The sequence below is a fragment of the Paralichthys olivaceus genome, chromosome 15 (assembly GCF_024713975.1).
Source record: "Paralichthys olivaceus isolate ysfri-2021 chromosome 15, ASM2471397v2, whole genome shotgun sequence".
Classification (NCBI taxonomy): Eukaryota; Metazoa; Chordata; class Actinopteri; order Pleuronectiformes; family Paralichthyidae; genus Paralichthys; species Paralichthys olivaceus.
Window position 1 is genome coordinate 14,846,070 of NC_091107.1, and position 25,791 is coordinate 14,871,860.

A 25,791-nucleotide genomic window follows, 5' to 3' on the forward strand; every position below is an offset into this window, starting at 1 on the left:
TTTCTTGTATGTGAGGCCCCTTGATCATTGAACTAGCCCTCGTACTCCTTCACCCTGTACATCACACGAGCGGCGATAAAAACAACACAGACTCTGAAAGGATACATGAAGCGAGGCACATTTGTATAAAAGGGAGGCGGAGATGAGAGGATGGCGAGAATGATAGGTGCAGTTTCTGGGGGATAGATGATGGTGGTGTGGTGACGGGGAGGGGTAGTAAGAGTAGGCAGTCATCATTATCATAACTGGACCTCCATGTCAGAGTAGGAGTGGCGGTGGGAGGAGGGAGAGTTAAGTCCCATCTGGTGCCCAAAATCTGCCCAAAATTTGCTGACAGTCTGCCGCACAGCCAGCACAGCCCCTGTGTTGATGAGGAAGAGGGGCACAATGGTATGGAGTGAACAGCCCCACCTACATGAATATATTATGCACCACTGTGCCAATCAGAGGACGGGATGTCACGGTGCAGCGCTAATACACTTTTCAGCTGTGACATTTCTATGTTGTCTTTTTGTCAGACGAGGAAAGGCTGTATGATCACCTTCCTATCTCTCCATCTTCAACCCCGGGGCCCCCTCCTCCGCCCCCTCCTCTATAAAGAGACACGGATCTGGCTGTAATCCCGCCTCCAATGGTGTAAGCACAAAATTAATTCTCTCTAATCCAAGAGGAGTTAATCCTTAGGCCTATGGCAAGGGGGCTGGTGGAAAAAGACGCAGGCCCGGGCTGATGGCTGACTCCTGGATGTTGTATGGTCCTAATGAACACCCCTCCCTGCCCTGCGGTGTCTTCCTCCAGCCTCCCTCAGCCCTGAGCCGAGGGCCAAAGCCTCTTAATTCTCATTAACACTGCTAATGGAGGTTCCCGGCATAAATGAGCTTTTGTCATGGGTTTGAGATGGACCCCAGCACCCTTTTTTAATCTTTCCCCCTTCCATCTCCCTAACCCTCACACCAAACAACCCTCTGAAATACATGAATGAATACATTTGAATGTGTAAACTTACGGTCCTCGCGTGTTTGGATATACAGCACGTTGCTGCGGACCCCGTCTCCAGCTTGCGTGTAGGCCAGCACCTGAACACTGTAGTTGGTGAACTTCTCCAACCCTCGCAGCTCCACCTGCTCACGGGTCGTGGTGATGTTCTGCATCTCCCCCCATTCTAATGGAAGAGGACTTTTGTTTCAGAGAGCACTGGTGGTGGCGGACAGGCAACACAGACCAACTCTTGGTTTGATAAAAATGTTTTGAAGGAAATGTGATTATGGCCTGGATTACAAGGCAGCAGTAGAGAAGCTACAGAAAGCATGTTAAAGCACACACTGGGATTTGTGATCTGTGTCCCACATTTTTTATGGGTTACTAAAGATACTTAGAATAAGAAATGATTGTAGATTTTTGGAAGCCATTTCCAACAAAACACTGCAAATGAGTTGAATATGAACGTCTATGACACATTCATAGAAGCAAAAACACACAACTACAGCACTATAATCTCAGGGAGCAACAACAGACTTGACAATCTATTACGAAAAGAAACAAGGGCAAACGTGGACAAATTCAGCGATACAAAGGAACGGAGAAAGTGCTTCATGAGAAAGTGGACACACATTAACACTTTCTGACGCACAACACTGACAGGTAGGTAGGTATGTAGGTGGTGGGTGGGAGGGCGGGGATAGTTTTAGAATGAGATAGGTGATAATTACTCTGCATTGGCCACTGGGCCTGGCCCCCACAGCACCCACCTCCGTCAGGGAAGAGGGACCAGAACACAACCCGGTAGCCTTTCAGCACACCGTGCAGTGTCAGCCGTGGAGGCTCGGCCCACGTGATCACCGCCTCGTCCGACGTCACAGAGATGGCTCGCACGTTCTGTGGGGGCTCGCTGGGCACTGAGGAGAGAAAGGGGACAAGTGTTAGTGTGGCACCATTTAAATATGGGTTGTTTTAGGTTGTTTGAATGATGTCTAAAAATCCATGCTTTTTGCTGTCGCTAAGAAGACCTGGCTGATTTAGCATGGCGGCTGAAGCACTCGTAATTAATGACTACTCAACACCACAACCCACAGGCAATCTCCGCTGAAATAAATCAGTCAAATAAGCTCAAATTAGCTCTGAATGGCTCCTTGTTCGCTGCTAGCTTTTAGAGCAGTGAAGAGAGGGGGGGAGGAGGTATAGAGGGGGGTTCGGAGGAAGCCCTGAGTGGGAGAGAGAGAGATGGAGAGAGCAACATGAATAGCAAAACAGTCAAACCTAACGGGGTTAAAATGCAGATGAGGTGTGGAGGATAAAATCTGAAGGAAGACAATGTTCACTTTTAAGGTGATTGCAGTTGTGTTGCTCTTAGTGTCCATCAGAACTGCCCAAAGAAACATATGAGCAAAAATAACGTGCAAGGATGAAGAGGAAAACAAGCGGAGGAAGATATAGAAAAGGAGAGAAGGAGAAAAGGGAGGTAGAGTGGGCAGACAAGAGAGTAATGGGGTTCCTTGTTCCTCTCTCGCTCTCTACCAGCCTAATGAGGGTGCTAATTAAAGTGAAAAGAATAATGGGGGATGTGCTAAAAATTCATTTCTGCCATTTTGTTTTAGCATGTGTCTATATCTGTATGTTAGCTGTTAATTTATGTGTCTTTCATCCTGTTTTTGCACTTTACCGTATTTACTTTTCTGAAACATCACATAGATAGACACCCTCTCCCCTATGCTTTGTCTTTTTGCCATCTACTTTTCTTACCGTCTTCCAGCGTAGTCGCATTGATCTCAGTACTGGATGGGCCTGTCCCTGCTCTGTTGAAGGCCTGGACCACAACCCCGTACTGGGCAAACTTCTTAAGGTTGTCCAAGGTGTACACTTCACTGTCCCCTGTAGCTTTCATCTCCACGATGCTGTACTGTCCGTTGCTGCCTGGACCGTTCTCTCTGTAACCGATCTGGTAACCTCGGATCACCCCGTTCTGCAGCTCCTTTTTTGGGGCCTGAAAGAGATGTGGTGATAGCAGTTCATGCAACAGTGCATATCAACCTTAAACCATGTCAATGTGCATTGAAGTCACTGTGTAACTGTTCAGGTATTTGGCAGAAATATATACAGACAGTGATATGTTTTGAGGGTGTTTTAGGTCCAGACAACATTTTGGCTAATCTCTATTAACAGATATATGCATATGAATGCATTTAAATTAAATTGCATTTCATGTCAGTCAACATTTTCCCCCTCTTTTGCTATCCACACCTTTTACTGCAGGCAACCCAAGCTTGCTCAAATGTGATTGGGCACTGGACAGGTGGCCAGTGAATCAAATGGTTGACAATCAAACATTGACATCTATGGTCAACTTAAAGTCATGAATACCATGCAGATACAGCGAGAACACAGAATTCACATAGTTTAGACTGAACCTGGATTCATAACACGAACCTTCATGCTGTGAGGCGATAGTGATATTTACTTGTTACAATGCTTATCATAACTTAAACATTTGGACTTGCTTTATCCAAAGACCAGTTGAGTAAGTAATGAGTCGTTGTTTTGGTTTATTTATATCTTAACTGTTGTGCAGACATAGCCACTGAATATTAACACATAGCTCTTAACAAACAACAGTAGTGAGTTTACCCTCCATGTAACCCGTATGCTCTGGGATGTCATCGGTTGGAGGATTACATCCATTGGCGGCCCATCTGGTGCTGTTGATGGAAGATGACAGATAAAGTGTGACTGTCAATATACATCGCCCAGTTAAATACAAAGGAAAATGTACGATAGCCATAAGAAATGTCTCGTCAATTATGCTAAGTTTATTCATGGTCGTGTTTTAAGTTATGTCATGCCTGTGTTTAGTTCATGTCTAGTCATGTGTGTTTTGAGCACTTGGTGTTAAGTTTAACTTCACTAGTCTCGTCGTGCACTTCCTGTTTTATTTTGGTACTCACCTTTTCCCTCTCGTTTCAGACCCTGACTTCCTCCCTTTGTGTGATTTTCCCGCCTTGGTGATTGTCTTCCCCGCCCCTGATTGGTATCACCTGTTTTCCCCTTCCTCATGTATAAATAGTCCTCATTTCCCTTTGTCCTGTGCCAGTTTGTCTTGTTCTGTCCTTAAGCGTTAAGAGAGTTTCGCTGCCAAGTTTGTGTGCTTATTCATGTTTACGATCTTTTGTTTGATTCATAGTTTTGCTAGTGTTTTGTTTTGTTACTTTTTGATCCTCCGTGAGAGCACCTTTTTGACATAAAATAAACCTTATTGTTATATTCACTACCTGCTTGAGTCGTGCATTTGAGTCCACCAGCATTCGTGTCTAAGGTTGTGACAAGAACAGAGAATCACTATAACTCACGTGCTTCTTCAGTACTAATCGTGAGCTCTTTGCTGGGAAGGCTGCGGCCAATCTTGTTGTAGGAGTACATGCGGATGCTGTAAACACAGGCCGGGTGCAGCTCTACGATGTTGGCCTGGTTGTTGGTGGGTGAGATGTTCCTGGTTGTGTACATGTGATCCCAGGAGTCTGAAAAGATAAGATTTTGATTTTAAAGACGTATCTTTAAAAAAATCTGCAATGCACGTTTAAATTTAGGACACCTACCTGACTTGTTCTTGTACTCAATGTCATAGCTGGTGATTATGCTGTTTCCATCAAACCTTTGGATCCAGCGCAGGTTCATGCTCCTGTCCTTCACTTCCCTCACTTCCAGCTCCGGGGGATCTGGTGGTTCTGTGTGTGTTGGAGAGAAAGATGAGGTGAGAGCTTTTCCCCACCAGACCTGATCCTACTACAATAGGCTAGTTATGTGATGCAAAAGTTTTAGTGAATAGAGCAAGTCTTATGAGAGATACATGGTACGTGGTGTAGATACCTTGCACAGTGAGCTGGATAAGACCTCGACCCTCTCCATAGGAGTTGATGGCATGACAGGAGAAGAAGACAGAATCTCCTCGTTCGGCTGGGTTCAGCTATGAGCAAGACAAACAGAGGATATAGAAACATCACATCATGAACATCTTCTACAGTAATACAGTCAACACCTAAAAACCTATATCTATATAAGTTAGATCTTACATCTGTTGCCAGTTAGCTCAGATTTTCTATCTAACCATTTCAGAAATCTTTCTGTCCATCTGTATGACTCTGGCTCGCATATAGAGAACCATTCTTCTTAATGGCTTCACACTTATTGTGTGTATTGTTAGAGGAAGTGCAGAGCTGAATTTGGTGAATATGTCTGCCTTGTGTGGCCTTGTTTTGAAATGTTTACACTTTATTCTGGAGAGAATAGAGCAACCAAAATGGAAATGGCCTGAAAAGTGTAAACGGTTTGGGTTGGTAAATATCTTCATTAATGAGTAAATGGGCTTTTCTTATCACTTTGCTCTACGGTGTCTTTTCAGTTTTTAAATTCTGGGTCTGCTCAGAGTTGCAGTCTGAATCTGACCTTTAGGGTGGAGATAACTTCGTCCCCTTTCTTGTTGATGGTGATGGAGTAACGTGGGTTCCTCTCTGCGTCGATGACGGTGTCCCCTCTCTCCCAGCGGATGATGATGGGCTGCTCTCCCCGCGCTGTGCAGTTCAGCTCCTTGGTCTGGCCTTTCCTTGCCATGGTGGTGTTGGGGTGGCTGGTGATCATGGCAGGAACTGAGCAGAATCACAGACACATGTCAGTGTGACGAATTGCATTACGGGGAGTAATGAGACGAGGGAACAGAGATGTGATATTGGAAACGGAGGATATATTACAGATGTATAGACATCTCTGTTTCTGCCATTGGTTCTCCATTTTCATTTCACGCTTCAAGCCCCACTGGCCCTCTCAGGCTACCTCCTCCCTGTATGCCCTCCTCCTCGCTTCTTCCCATACTCCTGCTTCTCTTCTCCTCATTTCCTCAGACATAGATTATTGATTGAAGGGGGGTTCCTGTGGTTTTGTTTTCATCACTAATTCATTAGCCCTTTTCCCCACCAAACATTCAGGGGCACACAGACAGGCAGCCAGAACACATCAATCAATATCAAAGATAGCCATAGTTAAGGGTGTGCTGGACAGACAGGATTTTGTTATGTTCAGTACAGGCCGCACTCGCCTGGGGGCAAAAGTGCATCCTAGAGGAGCTGATCCCACCTTCAAAAAGCTCAGACTTATCTCTGTATCTGCACCACACAAGCCAGGAGATGTGCTTATGAAAGGAAATGTGTTGAAGCCAGAGAGAGAAAGATTGACACTTACTCTTGACAGTGAGGATCATGCTCTTACTGATGTCTGAGCCCACTCCATTGGAGGCCTGACAGAGGTAGTACCCCCGGTCATCCTCGAGAACATGTCGGATGAGCAGAGAGCCGTTCGACATGATCTGGATTCGGCCGGTTAGAGGGACTGGGTGGTACTGCTGAGGGTTTCCCACACCTGCACAGATAAAAACATGTGTCATTGCCTTGATGTGTCCTTGTCCGTGTCATCTCGTTATTGCAATATTGTGTGGATGATGCCTTTACCTTTGGCATGTTTCCACATGACTTTCGGGGGTGGATAACCTTCCACAGAGCAGTTGAGAACTCCAGCTTTACCGTAGATACAGTCCTGGTTGTTGGGCTGCACTGTAAACCGTGGTGGAACTGAGACACAAAACTTAGATTAAAAAACTAAAATAGAAGCTGAGAGGAGAAAGGGTACAAAATGGAAGTCTCTTAAAATAATGTGTATCATTCTAAGCTGCCTCTACACAGTAACTATCACATCTGATCTGACCTAATTCATCATCACTGTGCATTTCTCCACTCAATCAGTCCCTCACCGGTAACAATCAACTGTCTCTCCCAGCTGACGGTGGCAGCGGCATTGCTGGCGATGCAGGTGTAATTTCCGTTGTGCTTCAGTGTCACCTTGGAGATTTGGAGGGAGCTCATGAACTCTTTGGTCTCGATTCCGACGCCAGAGGCGGAGCCTGGCACGATGAGCTGGCCATCTTTGTGCCAGGTGATGCGTATGGGCATGTCCCCAGATGACACCACGCAGGCAATGTACATGAGCTTCCCCACTGAGGTAGAGGGGATATCAAAGGGCTGGATGAGCGGCGGTACTGGTGGGGGAGAGAGGAAGAGTGCAACGAGTCAGTGGAACACAGGAAGCGATAGATGTGGAAGAGTGGCAGCGTGGCCATCTGGAGCGACGCTGCGAGAGGGAGAAAGAGAGAGAAGGTCATTGGCCAGTGGGACCCTCTCCTCTTCTCCCCCTCTTCAACACCCCCCACCCCCCCATCTCCTGTACCCATAATAGCTGCTCTGGTTAGAGTCCAATTGGCAGGAGGAAGTCATTCCGTTGCCATAGTAATGAAGGTTGGGGTGGGGGGTACTACAGCTGAGACATCTGGGGGATTTAATCTAGGCTTCATTATTATTCATCTAATTAAATCAGAGACACACTCACATGCAGGCACATGCACACTCCCTTAAACACCTCTGCAGCTGCCGTGCTACCATCGTGACCCAACTCACAGACGAAACAAAAAACAGACACAAAGTACAACTTGAATCTGCCAAAAATCAACATCTGCATCTGTCAAAAATTATTATCATTAATCTGCAGTCGACAACTTTGAGTGTCACCAGATTGTAGTGACTGGATACTTTGATATCTAGAGATCTTTTTTTTGCATCTGTAAACTGTGCACACGATGGTTATGCTTTTATCAACATGACCAGTGCAAGGCAAAGAACCAGATTTCCTCCTGGAGACATTTTGTATTTTGGCCTATTAAAGCAGGAATACTACGGCCACTCTTGCAGTTTCACATCATGATCTGGATGATTTTTATCCATTTGGATCAATTTTTCTTTACCTTTGACAGTTACGTGGACGGTCTGGTTGATCGACACCTGGGGCTGGATCAGGACGCTGCACAAGTAGGTGCCCTCGTCGGCGCCCTTCTGCACGTCCGTCAGCCTCAGGGTGCCGTTCTCGAACACCACTTGACGGTGATTATCGGGCAGCTGCATGCCGTCCTTCAGCCACTTGATGGAGTAATACGGGTAGCCAATCACGCGGCACGTTATGTAGGTGTTCCTGCCCGCCACTGCGGTGATGTCCCGCATGGGTCTGATTCGAGGTGGACCTGGAGACACAGGGAAGAGAGGGGGGGGTGGAGGGGGGAGGAGACAGAGAGAGAGAGACACAGAGAGTCGGGGAGAGGGGCAGATGAGGCGAGGAAGGTCATGGCAGAGTAAGGGAGCAGCCACGGAGACAGGAGGTGAAGAGATAAAGGTTGAGGGAGAGAGTGATTGGGGCAAGTTGACAGGTGGAGAGGGAGGTTAGTTGTGCTCCCTTTACTCAAATCTGACTGAGGATATTTGTTGATTATTAGCCTAGCCAGATATTCTGTGTATACAAGTAATTGAGCATATATATATAGAGAAAGATAGAAAGATAGATAGATGGATAGATAGATAGATAGAAAGAAAGAAAGAAAGATAGATAGATAGATAGATAGATAGACAGAAAGATAGATAGGTAGATAGATAGATAGATAGATAGTAGTGGTGTAACAGAACATGGTTCGGAAGGTAGGATTAATTGCAAAGTTTACAGGTAAGTGTCAAATAAAAGTTCACTGTCGCTGTCACTTAAAGTAAGAACGGAAATTTGCAACAGAGCCCAAATGGCAGGTAAACAGAGTGAAATAGAAGTTCTTGTGTGACAGAGCTCACTGCATTGAATGCACACAGCTGCAGCTGAAACTTTGACTGTCTGCGTGGACAGTAAAAACTTTATGGACTATTGTGCCTGTTAGAGGGAGAGACCGAGCGAGCATGAGGCAAATAGCACCTAAAGATCTCATATTATTTTGAGAAGTATACATTTCTTTGGTTCATTATTTATCCAATCCATGACTAAAGAAAGTGATCTGATCCGAACCGAACCATGAGTCATGTGATCTGTTGCACCCCTACTAGATAGATAGATAAATGTGACCTATTCTTCTCACTAAGCCCATGTGTGTTTGTATAGATTCAGGTGTAGAGTGCATTTATATTGAAAAGCAGACAGGCACCTCTTACGTTTATGCGCGCTTGGTACTCGGCGCTACCGGCCGAGTTGCGTGCGACGCAACGATACACTCCCCCATCCCGAATGAGCGGGCTGCTGACGTTGACGTGCGACACGGTCAGGCCGTCCGACAGGGTGTACTGGCTGGTCTTGTAGGTGGAGTCCCGTACCACAGGCTCGTCGTCCAGCGTCCAGGTGATCGACGGGGGCGGGGCTCCTTTGGCCGCGCACATGAGGGAGAAAGGCTCACCGGGGTTCACCACCCGCTCACTGAAGGAAGACACGATACGAGGAGTACCATCTGAGAGGAGAATAGAGAGAATGGACAGATAAAATTGAGATATACATTGTGGATGCAGATGTAGATTATAACACTATCTCTGCTTCATGTCTTAAAAGGCATGACAAATTATTATTATCTAAACTTCCATGTGACCATCTCTGTCCACATACCCTCTAGCAGAATAATGGAAAAGTCCTGAGCAGTGTGGCCCTTTCGGGAGGCGAAGCACTGGTAGGCCCCGGAGTGGAACTTCTGTGCCGCAGTGATCTGCAGCGTGTCGTTGTGTTGCCCCTGGATGGAGATGTGCTGGTCGGGGACAATGGGCTCTGTATTCCTGTACCAGGTGATGGTGTATTCTGGAGAGCCCTCCACAGTGCAGGTGAAGAACAGGGTGCTGCTGATGCCTGTTTTCAGGTTCTTAGGCGATAAGGTCACACGTAGTGGATCTGAGAGGAGGATGCACAAGGTCAGAAAACAGTTACGTTTACAGCACAATCGCAAAAATAGTTCTTATTGACACAATTCATTTATTGTATTATTATATTTTCTGTGTCTATGTTTCACTGTAAACCCGCTCATGTTGTGTTATTATTATACTGCTATACAAATATAATTCTTACATCTACCAAAGGTTTTGTTTTCGTCTGCGTTTGTAAATTTTGGGCCAGGATTCTGGTGCGGATCCGGGGAATCCAGGAATTTTTTAGATTACTATCTTTAACATAGCGAAAATTTTAAATTTAAAATCCATCATAATAATAGTTATTATTAAAAAATAACCTTTCATTTCTACATCTTTTACATGACTCTTGAATAATTAAACTGGGTTTAAAAATGACACAGATTCATACACACAGTATGTTCATGGAGATGGGGAGAAAGAGAGAGTACAATCAGCAGTGGTGACTCAATCAGTTTGACACACTCATTAAAAAAGCAGCTGGAGTTATCGCTTCACATCTCTGTCCACTGTGTGTGTGTGTGTGTGTGTGTGTGTGTGTGTGTGTGAGAGAGAGAGAGAGGGAGAGAGAGAGAGAAGGAGTATGTACATGTGTGTGTGCAAATGTCAGTGAGCAATAAGGCAGCTGGTGGTGTGTGCTGGGGGGCAATGCTGTGCCTCCCCCCTCACCCTGTCAGAGTCACAGAGTGTGCTGCCATGATGTGCCCACTGGCAAAGCCTACCGCCTCTCTATTCTCTCCCTCTGTCTCGCCTTCCTCCGCTCTTTGTTTCTTTGTATACATAACACAATGTACATTTGTCTCCGCCACACTTATTATCTTGTTATAACATTATAGATAATGTCATTCCAGCAGTGTCTGGATGTCTGATCGGCCCCTCGGTGACCCCTCGTCTTTATCTCCGTCTTCCTCACCCTCTTTCCCCCTGACGGTGAATGGTGCTGGCAGCTGTGTTATGGATTCAGTCTCAGTGAATTACTGCCCTGTCTCTCTTTTTGAGAGCTGATATGACGGGGCATCATACAGCTCACACACGTTTGTTACAGACACACTCTAGGTGTGACTTATACGTGCGCCTCAAACCAAAAAAAGAAAGACATTTGTGAATGTGTCTGTTCGCCAGGGTGATTCACAGAGGAGACAGAGTGGGAGTCTGTCAGTGTCTTAGTGAATGTGTGTGTGTGTGTGTGTGTGTGTGTGTTTGTGTGTGTGTGTTTGTGTGTGTGTGTGTGTGTGTGTGTGTGTGTGAGTATGTGTGTGCTCACACACCTATAACGTGAAGCTGTCCAGACACCTCCTTTGAGCCAAAACTGTTGGTGACCTCGCAGGCATAGCTGCCGCTGTCCTCCTGCCTCAGGTCACTTATGGTCAGCCCTGTCAAACGCCGTGTCCAGCGGGCATCTGAGGGCAACGGGCGACCGTCTTTCAGCCAGCGTACTGTGGGGCTGGGGTAACCTCCTGCGGTGCAGGGGAGCTCGATGCTCTGGCCTGCCTGCACCTCCCCTGCTTGGAAGCTGTCCAGGATGGTGGGCGAGGACTCGTTGGGGTCTAGAGAGAGAAAGATGGGAATAACTTTTTCTCAGGACAAAGCGAACCATAAGAGCAGTGTGGGTGAACTGACAACAGTAACCTGCTTACCCATTACGGAGAGCCTGGCTCCATTGCTTTGCCGCGTCTCGCCGCTGTACTTATGCTTGGTGATGCACCGGTATGTGGAGAGGGCGTCCTCCTTCTGAACATCAGAGATGTAAAGAGCTCCAAAGGAGGTGAGGGAGAACCTGTTCCCTGAGGAAGACACATTCAGTAAAGGTTAATGTCCCCAAAGGAAAGCTCTAGACAAACAGAAACAAACATACACTAACATGATTATTCTGCTACAATGCTCATTGCAAAACCGTATTGTGTGATGAACAAACAGCAGCCTGAACAGTTGGCACAACCTGCCTGATAACACTGCTTCCAAAAACTTGGCACTCTCTCAAGGCCTTGAGGACACACAGCGGTCACTTACACCACCCGTAGACGGAGCAGAGAAAAGATTTATAGCCCCTTTTAAGCACAATGTAAAACTCTTAAGCACCACACTATCATCGGCAAACTATCTAAACGTTAGTTTTCTCCCTCGCACCTTTCAAGTGCGGTGATCAAGTGCACCGCTGAGTGACGGGTGCCTGCCCACTCTTGGTCATAGCGTTTGTTCTGTGTTTCACATTTCATGCTGCTCAGAGAACCGTGGTTATGTGGTAACAACCTGAAATTTTCATGCTGTGCCCAGAACAACAGAAACAGAGGGAAGACAGATGTTTGTTTGCAGTGAGCACTAGGTATTCTCAATATAACTGTTAATATTGCATATTTTGTCTGGCACACAAGTACACTTGCACACACAACGGTGTGAGGATGTGGTATAGGTCAGGTAAGAACTTATTACATTTTGGTGCAGATCCTGATCTGGGGTGGATCCAGGATTTATTTTTTCACTGTATTTAACCTTGTTGATAATTCATGGATTTTAATTTTAAAATCTGGTATGTTTAGGGGTCTGATATTTATGAGTCTGCGATTTGGTGTGGATCCAGATAAAAATCACAATCTAGTGAATTTAAATGTGATTTAATGAAGTCTGGAACGTGTATTAATTACAAAGTTTACATATCAGAGGGAGTTTCAATGGTTGATTCTTTAAAATAAGAGGTTAGTTTTTTCCAGCTCTTGACTGTCACTTGGTCTGATTCAAGATCCAAGCATCCAGCCGACAGCTGAATGTGCAGCATTCACGTGCACCTGTGTTTATCATCATCAATATTTTACCTACAAGCCTTCGTGTTTGTCGGGGTCTTGCTGAGGGTTGAGTGGGTAAACTGAAGGTAGCAGTTATGGGCCATGCGCGTGTTTGCATGGAGCATACTGTACGACCTAAGAGGAGGCACAGGCTGCAATTTCACAGCAGCCTTTGTTTGCCCCCCAGAATGAAGCCTTACAGGATAATGAGCACTTTAAGACTGCTACTCCCACAACACCGACGACTCGCCTGTCACAACACTCTGACATAGGCAGAGAGAGAGGGGGGAGTGAGAGAGAGTCAGCTGGATCTGTCACAGCCACACTTTCTGTCTTCAGCAGCGGGCTGAATTTATCCCGTCCACAGCCACTGAAACAATGCAGATTACACAATATCACATTATCTCCCTCGCTATCTGTCCGGCTTAACTCTGTTGTTATAGTCGACTCGCTCTTCATCTCTTTGTGTTGAACCCTCTGTCTCACCCTTTTCCCTCTGTTTCTCTCCCAGCCTCTTGCTCTCGGTCTCTGAGTGGCAAAGTGGCAGACAGAGTAAAATATTAATTACTAAATCACTGTGCTCCCTCAGCTTTTATTCATGCTGACTTGACTAGATAACAAGAAACAGAGCCAATGTGCATCGCACCCGCTCAGACACACGCACACACACGTACACACACACAGAGCTGCAGCAAAACATGCAGACATGCATGCAGGAACTATGAATTGCAAAATGGTTGGCAGTTGCTGTTACATAATTTCCCCTCCCCCATATAATAATACAGGTATAACATTTTAACAGTAACCTGTAATTTGCCCACAGCTTTAACTAAATAATATATATATATTTTTAAGAGTATGTCTAAAAAATGTATGTCTTTCTTAAAAAATGAATAGCAACTAAAACCACCATTATTTTTTGCATAACACTGATTAAAACAAAGTGACCATTAAATAACAAATGGGATTCTCCAATAGGATCAGCAGGAACTGTTTTTATGGTTAAAGTGTTTTTTTTATAATCAACTGTAAGTGGCTCTTTCAGCCAGGAGGGAAAGCTATGAAAGAGGATGTGTTGCCTAGAGGATGGCAACATTGTTGGATTTTGTATGAGTTTGGTCAGAGTCTCAACGAAGCGCTTTCAAGGAAAAAATTGTGCTAAATTGTTTGTGATTCCTGGCTGCAGAAGGGGTCCTGAGGGGGAAATACTTTAAACTGTTTTTGTACGTGCAGGATCAGGACAATGATGTGGATATGTGAAAAGACAAATGTAAAACTGAAATCATCAAAAGTTATTTCTTAAACGAATATGTTAAACATACAATTAAAAAAAACATATCTGAATATTTAAAAGTGACATTTTCATTTGACCATTTTTCATATCAATAAAAATATTTACAATTTCACCCTTATTTCATTTTCATGTCTTTTTATTTTAATAACAAAACTTTTTTGGATTAAGGCCATAATAAAATTGAATTTACGTTCAGGAGTGCATGCACAATAACACACACAGACGCAGATTCAGTTAAAGTTAAGAAAAGTCACCTGTTTGCAAGGCACTTAAGTCCACCTGCCTTACACTGGGCACTGCAACGCTCTGTGACGTGGAAAACGAGGCATTGCTCAAACTAATCGTGCTGTTTGTCCTCAGCAAACCTCTCTTGTGTAATACAGGTTTTCATTCATTTTATTTTTTGTAATCCAACAAAATGCCTGCGGCCTCGCAGTCACACAGCAGACCAGACCTACTGCTCCGACAAATTCCAAAGAAGAGGAAAATAATGGAAGTGTAAATGTGCGAGAAAGAGAATAGGAAAAACAAAAGCTTGACAGAGTCTATAAATAGGATATATACTGTAGCCTGTGTGCGTACGCGTGTGTGAGTTAGTAGCAGCCTCATTTTCTCACATGCAAATGAAGGCGTCGGCGCAAAGATAACGAGGCCCATATTTCCACCTCCTCAGTGGGGCCATTATTTATTGATGTTCTGCATCTTTCTCCCTCCCTCCCACTCTCACGCTTTCTTCATCCTCTCCCTGTTGCTAGGGTCTTCTCACTGCCATCCTGTTACCAATTCAGCATACTTTCAGCAATTATTAAAGTGCGGCTTGTTTACAATCATCAAGGATGCAACAATGAAATGAAAACCTCTGTGTCACTTGACTGGGGAAAAAAAACCATTAAGGTGAATTGGTGAAAAAAAGAGCGAGTATTAGTATGAATAGCTAAAAATAGCCCTCCAGATGCTGCGCATAGGTTTTGTGTAATAATCACAAACACACACACAATATAACACACTGTCTTTTACTTCCTGAGCTTCTGTCTGGAGTTTGGTCCAGTTCTGCAGCTCAGAATAAAGATAACAGGCTTTTAAAATCCTCTTTACTCCTGTTCATTATCAGTTGTATGCACAGTTTGGAAACTAACTTGGGCTTCTCTATCCTGATTTAGCTCTTGGAAGAGAATCTGGCCTACATGCTTTACAGGGGCAAATCTCCTCACTATCCAGACTATAGTCAATTTTAGGACAGAACAGTTTTTCCTCTATTATGCCTCTTTAACTCCAGATTTAGTGGGTATACATAGGTATTTTAAACGTGGGGTCAACCTGACAAAAAAAGGGGTTATTGATTTCTTTACATTGTCAGTAGAGGAGTTTGCCTGTGTGTTTTTCCCCTGTTGCATCATGGTCAATGTCACAAATGAACCGTAAACCTCTCTCCTTGCTGTCAGACGTTCACCCAGGTTCACCATGTTTCCATCACTTACGATCAGAGCCAGAGTTGATGAAAACCTACGTGCCCTGCTGAGTCATGTGATGCGGGACTGAATGCGGAATGGGATCCATTCCCATTGCAGACAAAAGCCAGATGTTTTTGGTTAGGAGTGTTTTGATCAGTGCAAAAGGGGCTTTAGCAAGAATTATCTTTTGACACTAACCTGTCCAAAATTCATCCACCTCCTGTGGATAAAACAAAACAGGGAGTGCAGGAACATGCAGCACTCATACCTCTGAGTAAAAAACACTGCTGTTCCTATGGGAGTTCCCAGTATGGACATAAATAATCAGTTTGGAAAAGGCTAATGAGCAGCTCACATCCTTTTCCTTCTGGCAGATCACTAAAGTACAATCTGATCCCTGGAGTCTTTATCTTGCCCAACACCGCTGATGGTCAAAGGCAGTGGTTTCTCGCCTTGAAGGGGGTTTCCCAGTTAAACCGTTAGTGTATTCTCACCGTTCATTATGACGACCGTAAGCTAACCCAAGGAGAAAATGTGTCAAAGCAGTCGAGGGTCAGAGGTTTCACTCCTCCACAAACTGACAAGAGTGATAGACGCCTACAGCCCAACGTGTTTATCCATCACAGACATGAGGTCTGGAGTTTGACTCTTAAAAACGTACGCATCACTGGTATCAACACATTAAGTGAAGCTTTATTTTGAAAAATACCCCTCAGTTAATTTTTTACACATCCAACCATTCAAACTCACATCCACACTTACAGTCAGTTTGAGTCTCCAGTTAACCTCACCCAATCTGCATATAGGACTGTTGGAGGAAGCTGTTGTAGCCAGAGAACAGCTCCACACCACCGCCTCCTAAACACTGTTAATCAAATACAGTCTTTGTAAAATTTTAAACAAACATCTCTGTTTTAGGGGCGGCACAGTGGTACAGTGGTCCATAGACACGCAGACTGGAGGATGTTGGAAACTAAATTGACTGTAGGTATGAATGTGAGCGTAAAAGGATGTTCCTCTGTGTATGTCTGCCCTGGGCCACCCGTTCAGGGATAAACCCGCCTCTTGTCCATTGTCGAGATTGACTCCAGCCCCCTCGGGATGCTCAATGGATGGATCCATGTTTTAAACAATTCGAGTCTTGTAAACTGACTTATTTTCTCAAATTAATCATTGATATTTATAAGATGTAAGAAATAGATCAAAATTGCTTTGGAAATGTCACTGAAATTATCAAAGATGACTATTTCATCAATGTTTTTCATGAGAACATTAGTGAATTGATCTAAACTTGATGTTGGAGATGCATTTTCCTGATGGATACATAAGGATGTGAACACATGTGGCAAATGAACTTGAATGTTTCGCCATTGTTTTTCATTATTGTTATTTGACAAACAAATTGATTATAATCCTCTGAATGCCACACTAACTTTACGTTGTTGAAACAATGGCTGAGATTCAGAGAGTTTGACGCTGAAGAAATTGCATTCTGTACGTTTGCCTTCTATCGCTGCTCTCAACGGCAAGATGCAGTGAGGAATTTGAAAGAAGGTGAGAAGAGTGAGAGGAGGAGGAGGAGGAGGAGTGGATCAAAGACTTGTGACTGTCACAGAAAGAAGAAGAAAGAAAAACGCAATGAATTCCGGAGATATTCTCTGTGGTGCTGGAAGATGCTTGGTGCTCACAAATGCAGACATGCCTGGCGCACACGCTGTTACAAGAAAGGCATACACACATGCACACGCACACACACTCATATACACACACACACACACACAAATAAAAAAACACCTTCCAGGCTTAAAATAGGACAAGAAAAATTTCCCTGCTGAAACAAAAAATAATAAACTATGCGGTAAAATTAGCACCGTGGACTCGGCTGCAGAGAAATGAGTTAAAGCAGAAAAATCAGCAACATCGTGCTGACTGACTTGAATTAGAGAGGATGGAGGGAGCAGAGGGAAAAACAATAAAAGGGTGGAAAGCGAAGGAGAAGATGGAGGGTAAACCGAGGAGGAGATAACAGTCCATGTCTGTGTTCTTGCCTCCTTTCAAACCTTTATGCAAGAAGAAGGGGGGGTGTTGCATCTGTATTCAAAGCGAGAGCCCACTCAGCCCTCCCTGTGCTCTCTCCTCTCTCTCTTTGCTGTGTACATTAAAAAGCCCCAAGTAGAAGCAGGTGTCAGCCGATTAAATGTATACACTTTCCTGGCTTTTATTCGGCGGCACTCTTACTTAACACCTATGAATAGCAGCCTCTTAACTCCCTTCAATTCACATTCAGAGCAGCTTTTATTGGCACAACTGCAACTGCATTCCCTCTGTAAAAGAGACTTTGTTAACACGAGAAAGCGGTTCACACGGAGGGCGATAAGCACAATGTTGCTATTTAACAAAAACTTACATGAGCACAATCTGTACATCAGCATTGTTTTTCTGCTCTCGTTTCATCTCTGTGGTTTGCTCATTTTCTGGAGAGGAGGAGGAGGAGGATGGGAAGGAGGGGGTGTTGAAGAAGCCGCAGCTCTGTCATGTTTTCATTAAAAAGCCACGCTCCACTGTCTAATCCTGACTGCTGTCCTCTCTCCAAACCAATCCTGACTGCTTACCTCATCTTTCAATCATGCTCTTCCTCTCCCTGACCCTTCCTGCCACTGTGTTGTGTCGTACACCGACTCTGCGAGTGAATCGGATTTTGGAAAGTTGGGAGGGGGCACAGAGGTGAGGAGCAGAGTGAGGTGGAGGTTGAGGGGGTCCAGGGCGAGGGAGGAGACGGAGCAGACAGAGAGAGAGCATGAGTCCGGTTTCTCCACTGCGAAGGGACCACGTCTCTTCTGCTCCGCTGCCTGCGCTGTCCCAATTTGCCCCAGTGTGACTTTAAACAGTAAACACTGGGGGATGGGATGGTGTGGGGTGGGGGGCCGCTTTAGGAGAGGCCGAATGGAGTCGTGGGAAGGACATAAAACTGTGTGCAAAAAGATGTCGTCTGCGGAGATTTAACTCAACGCAAACACCGCAGAGACACCGTTTCCCCTCCATAAAGCCGCCCCAAACCAGACAGGGCACGGCGATGCTGCATAAAGCTAAATGGACCATCTCCGATAGAGACAGCGCTGAGAAGATTAAGCATCAGTAGAAGCATCAGAGGAAACGGAGGGATGGTGGGGAAAAGAGGGGTGGGAGTATTGGAGAGAAATGGGGAGAGATGTAGAAATAGGGCTCCATTATTCATGACGTGTGTTTCATGTGCTTGGTGACATCTGGGACAGCAGTGATAATGAGAGTCCCGGGAGAGAGGAACACACACACGTGCATACACACACGCACACATGCACTGCACCATACAGAAGCGTGCCACCATGGTCCAAAAACCTCCCCTCTAGTGCATCTCCCATTAACTCATATTTAACTGTTAACTGCATGTGTACTAAGGCTTAAACACCGAGGTAACTCAGTTCTTTCAAAAATGTCACTCAGTAAAAGTAAACATCCAGCGGCAAAAAGCTCTCGCCCCTCCACCTTGTTTTGACTTAGCTGCAGATAAGAGACAGAGTTGGATATATGCTGTGTGTGTCTGCCATCATATGTGTGTGTCCGTGTGTGTGTGTGTCTGTGATGCAGTGTACTCCAGCTTAGCCCATAGCCCGGGGCAGTGAGCTGCATTAGTGGCACTGAGTGAGCTGCCTGGTCCCTCCCTATTAGAGTGCTGGTGGCAGAGGAGTGTCACTGTCCAGCAGGACGAGAGAGGGAGAAATAGAGAGAGAGAGAGACAGAGAGAGAGAAAGAGGGAAAGAGAGAGACAGAGAGAGAGATTAACAACTGCTAGACACACACACGTACATTTACAGTGTTTACCAAAAGGGATTTTTTAAATCCCCACACGCCAAATGACTATAAATACATTTGGAACAAAAGAATCAAATATCATCATCTCACCTTTACCAAAGTCAAACAGAAATCCACATCATTGTTGTCGTCGTCAGCTGTGACATCAAGAGTCACATGTCAATAAAAAGTGGTCCATGTTACACGTTAGAGGTCAACAACACTGGTTTCTGCCTCTTCAAAATAACAATCAGTGAGGGAAAGTTGAAAAAAGAAGCAGTTCCTCACGATGCTAAAGTAATCAATTACAAGTAAATTCCTGCATCAAAAATATATGATTACTGATGATTTAACATAGAAGAGTAATTTCATTGGTGTAGCTGTAGGTAAGTAGGAGCTTATTAAATGATATCTTTGGTTTAATAGAATAAATGTCTGTTGTAATAAACATATTTTTATAGAGTAAACATGTAAATGCAAAGTGAATACTACTGCATATATCCAAATAAAAAGAAATAGTACTACTTATAGGAGTAAAAATATGTGTGGTGGCAAAAAAGAGTATACTCAAGCCAAAGTGGAATGCAGTACTCCTTTTGTTTCTTTATTTTTACCTCTGCTGATGGAGTTGACGCATCACATCCCCGTGACCAGATGTTTTTATTCACCTCACAAACACGTTGGATTATATCATAAGAACACAATGATGTTCCGTGTAGAGTTTACTTGTCCTCGCTGCATCGGGTCCCTGCTGCAGTCAGAAGGTGTGCATGTGACCTGGAGACTCTAAACCTCCTGTAGGTGTGAATCCTCTAATGAACTGGGGACCAACCCAGAGAGTTTTTTTTGAAGTTCTTTGTTTTTGAGTGCACTACAATCATGAATCAAATATTTTTGGGTTTCTCAGTGTTGTACAAGTACAAGATTTCACTGTGGGCTTAGTAAAATTTGTGACTGTGACGTATTTTGATATTTTCCCTCATGGCTCAAACCATACAACAAAAAACAAGAAAAGAATTATTGTCTGATGGATTATTTGATCCCTACACACAATTATAAATGAGTCAGCGTTTGCCTATAGCCTATAGGCAAACATCTTAACAGACTTTTACTGTCAGGGGAAACAGCAGGAGCAAACATCTCACAGACTGTAACCATGATGAATTATTGACTTACCTACACTCGGCATTGACTACACACACACACAAACAACACAACCACGAAACACCTTGCTCTGTTCCTCCGCCATTTCTGTCACATCAACCCCCAAAGCAGAGGGTTTGATCTGTCCACCTCTCTCCCGACCACTGCAGTCAATCACGGCCTGCAGTGTTGATCTGACCTCTGCGTGTGTTTGGACAGCTAACACCAAGGCGGATCAATAGCCCCGATTGAGAGGTCATGTCAGAACATGGCACATGGATGACCACCAGAGATTCCATTTGATCCATGATCACGACACCGTTATGGTCTATGCTGACAACCAGCCAAATCACCCCGTCACTAACTGTGAAAACACCCTGTGTTGCTACAAATCACAACACGGAGTGTCACGACATTATTAACAATCTCTTACATTGGCATTTAATTTTTTCCCTTATCTTTTCATATCTTATCAAAAACACTCATTACACATCAAATCAGATTCATACTTTTAGTTTGGAGCGTTTCAATTGCTGGCCATTTCTGATTAACTGATGAAAGTTTGGGGGAAAATAGTGGAACCACACTTCAAACCAACAAGTTAAGAAGATGGATTATAGAAAAAAATCTCTGCCGTTCATAATAAGACACAGAGAAAAATGAAGAGGGGAAATCAGGAACAAACTTCCTGCCACTGATGTTGAACTATGTTGAGTCTAAATAAGCATTTTCCTTCAATGCAATTTCTTAGAAGAGCCTGCTGTAATCTCCTCACACTAATCCCTCGTTCTTCAGCCTAAACAAAAGAGTGGAAGGAAAGAAAGAAAGAGAAAAAGGGTAAAACCGCTTTACTCAAATCCTATTTCTTAGCCCAATCCAGACCATATAAAGCTTCCAGCTCTCTTTCTTTAAGCCTTGTCACAAGCCGTCCTGCTCTCACTTTCATAATGACTCGGGATGTGGTTAGAAGTGACACCTGTATCCTTTACATCAGTATTTAGGTACAGCATCTGATAAAATACTAAAAACAAAACTATAATCATTAAAAAAATAATTACATTTTATTTGTATAGCCCCTAGTCACAAATCACAGTTTGCCACATAGAGCTGTGCAATAGATGTCACGTGAAACAGATCACATCAACAAAATAAGAATATTAAAAACATTCATGACAAAATCTATTTTGAAAGTATTTATAAAAACCAAAAAGGATTTTTCATGATGAGTTAGGACGAGTGGCCTGTTTTTGACTGATTACTTTGTTAAACTACACTGGTTTGCATGTTAATTGACATTTTTTGACATTTGAATTCAGTCAGTAAAATAATTATATTAGTACATCAATAGGCTAGGACCACACTTATTAGGACACCAAATTAAAACATGGCAAAACCTGATTTATTAAATACTTATCAAGTATTTGTATAGCAAACTAAATTTTAAACTTTGCTTTCCAAGGAAAAGTTAAGCCTTATAGTAGCCATTAGTCGTCTTATAGCAGTCACTACTGTGACTATGATGTTATTTCAACCAGTGGTCAAATTAAACTGTATTTATCCGTTAATCCAGGTGATACTAAACTTGTAAACCAAAAGCAGAGTTCGCTGTCTGTCTCCCTCTGTCTGAGTTGTTGTATTCTCACACAGCCGTGGCTGGAAGGGTGAGAGAGCGGCCAGCTTTCTGTCAGAGTGACGTGCTCGCAGGGGCTTTCCCATCTCTCCCTCTTTCACTGATTGACACTGATACACTGATGCTCTGTAGATGTGCTCATGCTGCATGTGTGTGTGTGTCAGGGCTTGTGTGTGCTTGATGGAGACACAAAAGGGAAAAAAGGCGAAGGAGTGTGGCGGCGGCGGCTATAGTGTGTACATCTCTGTGTTAAGTGCACGTGAGCAGGCGTGTGTAGCAGTGTGTAAATAGTCAATAATAGCCGACACTTGTCAGCCCTCTGCTCTGTACACACAAAGCCCGTGGTTGGGCCATTGTTGAATTCCGCCTCCCCACGCCTGACCCCCCCTAACTGGGCCTCTCAAGCAGAGATAATTATGCCTATTGTGCCCCTTGCACACACACACACACACACACACACACACACACACACAGACTTGTTTCTGCTAATTAACACACCCACCCACGTGCCTACTCAACCTAACTGAGTAAAAGATGGCTGCCAGCTCCCATCTGTTCCTGCCCTGCTCTCAGCACACTGGGGCAAATGTGAAAGGGGTAAAAACATCCAGAGGAAGTGAGAGAGGAGCACACGTAGGTGAACGACCCTGCAGAAGAACTGTTTGACTAATGTGCTTGCACTTTGGATGTTAGAGGTTCAAAATGAATACATTTTCAGGTTTGTGGGTTGTTTTGTCATTTCTCATATGTAGATTATTTTTGTAAGAAGCTGCTCTTTGCTAAGCACCAGTGTTCCAGCCATATGTTTGCATATGTAAGTATATAATAACAGCATGATTTAGTCCCCCACTAACCCCCATGGCCCTCTGTGTGCCACATGGGACAGCAGGGGACGGAGAGGTGAGGGAGGGAGGGTGTGAAGCCCGAGGTTGGGGGTGAGAGAGGCCGACAGTCAATGGGGTTTGGTTCCATGAGCCCTGGGGACGCCACGTGCTGCTCCCCTGTCACACCATGTCCTGCTGCAGCCGGGCAGCACAACAACAGGACGGCCGTCACCCAGCAGAGCAGAGCAGAGCAGAGCGCAGCCTTAATGTATCTGAGTTAATGTTTAATGAGTGCTCCATATTCAGGCAGGTTCATGCAAAATCTGGAAATGGCTTTGTTGTGTTACTTGTGAGGGTTGAGTGTGTATGTGTGTGTGTAGTGGGCAGACTTGTACATTTGTACTTCCTAGAAGTCAGTGTGTGTGTGTGCATGTGTTAAACCAGTGTTTACACGAGTCTGCGGCGTCCCAGACAAGTGCATCCATTAATGTATTCCTGCTCTGAGTGCACGAGCACAGATTTACAAACAGACATTGTGTCCTCACACACCACTGCTCTCCATGAGGTCCCTGTGCCTGTGTCCCCTCTCTGCTCGCTGCACCTGTGTGTGTGTGCAGCCTCTAGACACTAACTTTATATTTACTGATGAGAAACAAAGCTAAAGTCTCCATTTGTTTTGAATGTTTCTGCATATTATCCCCAGAGCTTCTTATTCTAATCTGCTTTTATTTATTGTTCAGTTTGTGGCAAATTATCAGACATTAAAATGAAATTGATTCTCATGTTGTATTTATTTAATGTATGATGCAACTATTGCTGATAATTCCATTAAACTACATTGGCAGAAATTAATAGATGATAAAATTAGAAAAGAAATATTTATTCCACCTTTCAAATGTGATGAACTGATATTTTAAATATATTGATTATCTTTGCTGTGTCACTTTATAAGACATCTGAAGAATATTTGAAGACGTCCTTTTAAGGCTGAGGAGCAAATATCTATCTATAAATATCTTTCTCACACTTTCTTTTTAAAGTATCACCAGATTAATTCATGCAAATGTTGTTAGTTGCAGCCCTAGTTATGCTGCAGTCTGCTAAACCAAAGGTGGAGGGAGTTAACACTGCTCAATTCATCATCATCATCAAACCCGAGTAAAACTTATCAGCTGAGATCAGTGACTGTAACTTACTTATCTCACAAATTGATCACCTCGGCTGTGATTTTCCACGTGTTCCCAATTAACCCCTGTGTGCATGCGTACATGGTTTGTCTATTACTGGGTCTCTGTTGAGCCACCTGACTCCCAGCAGAGACCCCAGGGGCGGACGATTGATCTGTAACATAGCCTGTAAGTGACCTCGCCACCCGGTGACATCCATTAGGATCCATGTTCACATTAAGGCCTGATAACTCAGCAGCTCCACACTGCCGGGTTAAACGCAGGTTCAATCCACCTTATATTTTAACAATGTGGGGCTGGACTGTTTTAGAGAACAGACACTGAGCAGCCCCCACTGATCCAAAACACCTCTGTATGTTAAGAGAATGGAATAAGATGGAGTGTGATTGAATTAGAAAACTAGAATGAGAGTAGAGCCCATACATCCGTCAAATCCCAACATACCCCTCGTGAAACCACATTTAAATCTACTAGATCCTGATTTTTATTTGAATCTGGACCAAATTGCACACGCTCATAAATATCAAGTTTTTTTTCTCTTTCATAATGTTCAAGAAAGTGAAAAAAAAAATCCTGGATCCCCCCCCTGATTTGAATCGGCATCAAAATTAAATGGGTTCTTCCTTCACCCTTAACGCATCCTTTATCCAAGTTTTGTGTTTAACCGTCCAACAGTTTTTGTGTAATCCTTCTAAATAACAAATGGACAGGGGAGGAAACACAAACTCCCTGGCAGAGGAAACGAGAGAAAATGGAGTTTCAAAAAACTGAGTATTGATGAGAAAGTGTTTTCTAATCTCAGACACTCTAACTTTCCCTCTTGTGTTACTGCTCCTCAGCTCTGGCTTTTATGGCCTCATGTATCATATGACATGAAGAGCAAACTGTGTGGCAGGTGTATTAGATGGAGCATGGTTGGGCATCTTCTGCAGACCACCATGTGGCTGCAGCCATCTGCTGGTCCAGTCTCTATTCATCAGAGCCACTCATTAGCTTTCTGCTGGTTAGACTGACGGCCTCGATCTGCGAGCTGAACCCTCTCTGTGTCCTGCACTGTTGTTTTCATGCCCATCCACAAACCCCATCGTCCCTCTGTCTGCGCTCCGGCTCTCCTCCTTCAGATCACCGCTCAGACTAGCTGGCCTCTATTGTCTCGTAAGGGTCACACGCACACACACACACACTCACACACATGCACACACACACACACAAAGCTTAAGCTTACAGGGATAGTATGGGTAGGGAAGTGAAAGGGAAATAGGTCAGTCCGCCTGTACCCCTCCCCTCTTAAACCCCCTCACTTTCCTGGCTGGACGGGAAAATGGGGCAGGCAAGGGGACACATACACACATATAGACACAGACACATTAACACATGCATACACACACACACACACACACACACACGACTCCAGATGGGGAGCATGTGTGTTTGACAAAACGGAACCTGTTGGGGTTCAGAGGGCACGGCCGCATTGTGTTATGTCATCAACTCAACCTTCAGACCAGTATGTGATTGTGCTACTGATCAGAGCCTGCGCACAGTGATTCCTCTGAGCAAAGCCACAGCTATAAAGTGAAAATGAAGTGGACAATTCAAAGTATGGCAAAGTTCTTTCACTTTTGTATTCTTACTTGGTGGGAAACGAGAGAGGAGAGACACAGGAAGGAAGTGTAGTGGGATTCAGCCTCAGGTCAGCGGCGGCACAAAAGCTGCTTTGACTTAAACATCATTTCCTCAGATAAAGTCAATTAAAATGAGAGAATCAAGACATAAACAAAAAGTACTTTATACATTGAAAGTCATGGACAGAGTGGCTCAGATTCTGTGCTTCTCCAGCAGTCAGACGTTTGTGGCTGATTTCTTCCTCTGCGT

General features: G+C 44.3%; 1 protein-coding gene across 3 annotated transcripts in view; it reads right to left on the minus strand.

Moving 5' to 3' along the window:
* Positions 1-25,791, minus strand: part of LOC109628403 (cell adhesion molecule DSCAML1-like) — a 51,806-nt gene that overhangs the window by 11,769 nt on the left and 14,246 nt on the right. The window contains exons 4-19 of one of the 3 annotated variants that reach the window (XM_069509964.1): positions 11,417-11,563; positions 11,048-11,326; positions 9,490-9,765; positions 9,041-9,337; positions 7,832-8,104; positions 6,788-7,072; positions 6,489-6,608; positions 6,223-6,399; positions 5,434-5,633; positions 4,858-4,954; positions 4,587-4,715; positions 4,341-4,508; positions 3,622-3,692; positions 2,740-2,980; positions 1,749-1,895; positions 1,007-1,162 (exon numbers count right to left, since the gene is read on the minus strand). In XM_069509964.1, coding sequence (XP_069366065.1) covers positions 1,007-1,162; positions 1,749-1,895; positions 2,740-2,980; positions 3,622-3,692; positions 4,341-4,508; positions 4,587-4,715; positions 4,858-4,954; positions 5,434-5,633; positions 6,223-6,399; positions 6,489-6,608; positions 6,788-7,072; positions 7,832-8,104; positions 9,041-9,337; positions 9,490-9,765; positions 11,048-11,326; positions 11,417-11,563 — 3,063 coding nt within the window. Of the gene's footprint in view, positions 1-1,006; positions 1,163-1,709; positions 1,896-2,739; positions 2,981-3,621; positions 3,693-4,340; positions 4,509-4,586; positions 4,716-4,857; positions 4,955-5,433; positions 5,634-6,222; positions 6,400-6,488; positions 6,609-6,787; positions 7,073-7,831; positions 8,105-9,040; positions 9,338-9,489; positions 9,766-11,047; positions 11,327-11,416; positions 11,564-25,791 lie in introns of those variants that run through there. The other 2 variants (XM_069509963.1, XM_069509965.1) reach the window with 2 other exon arrangements.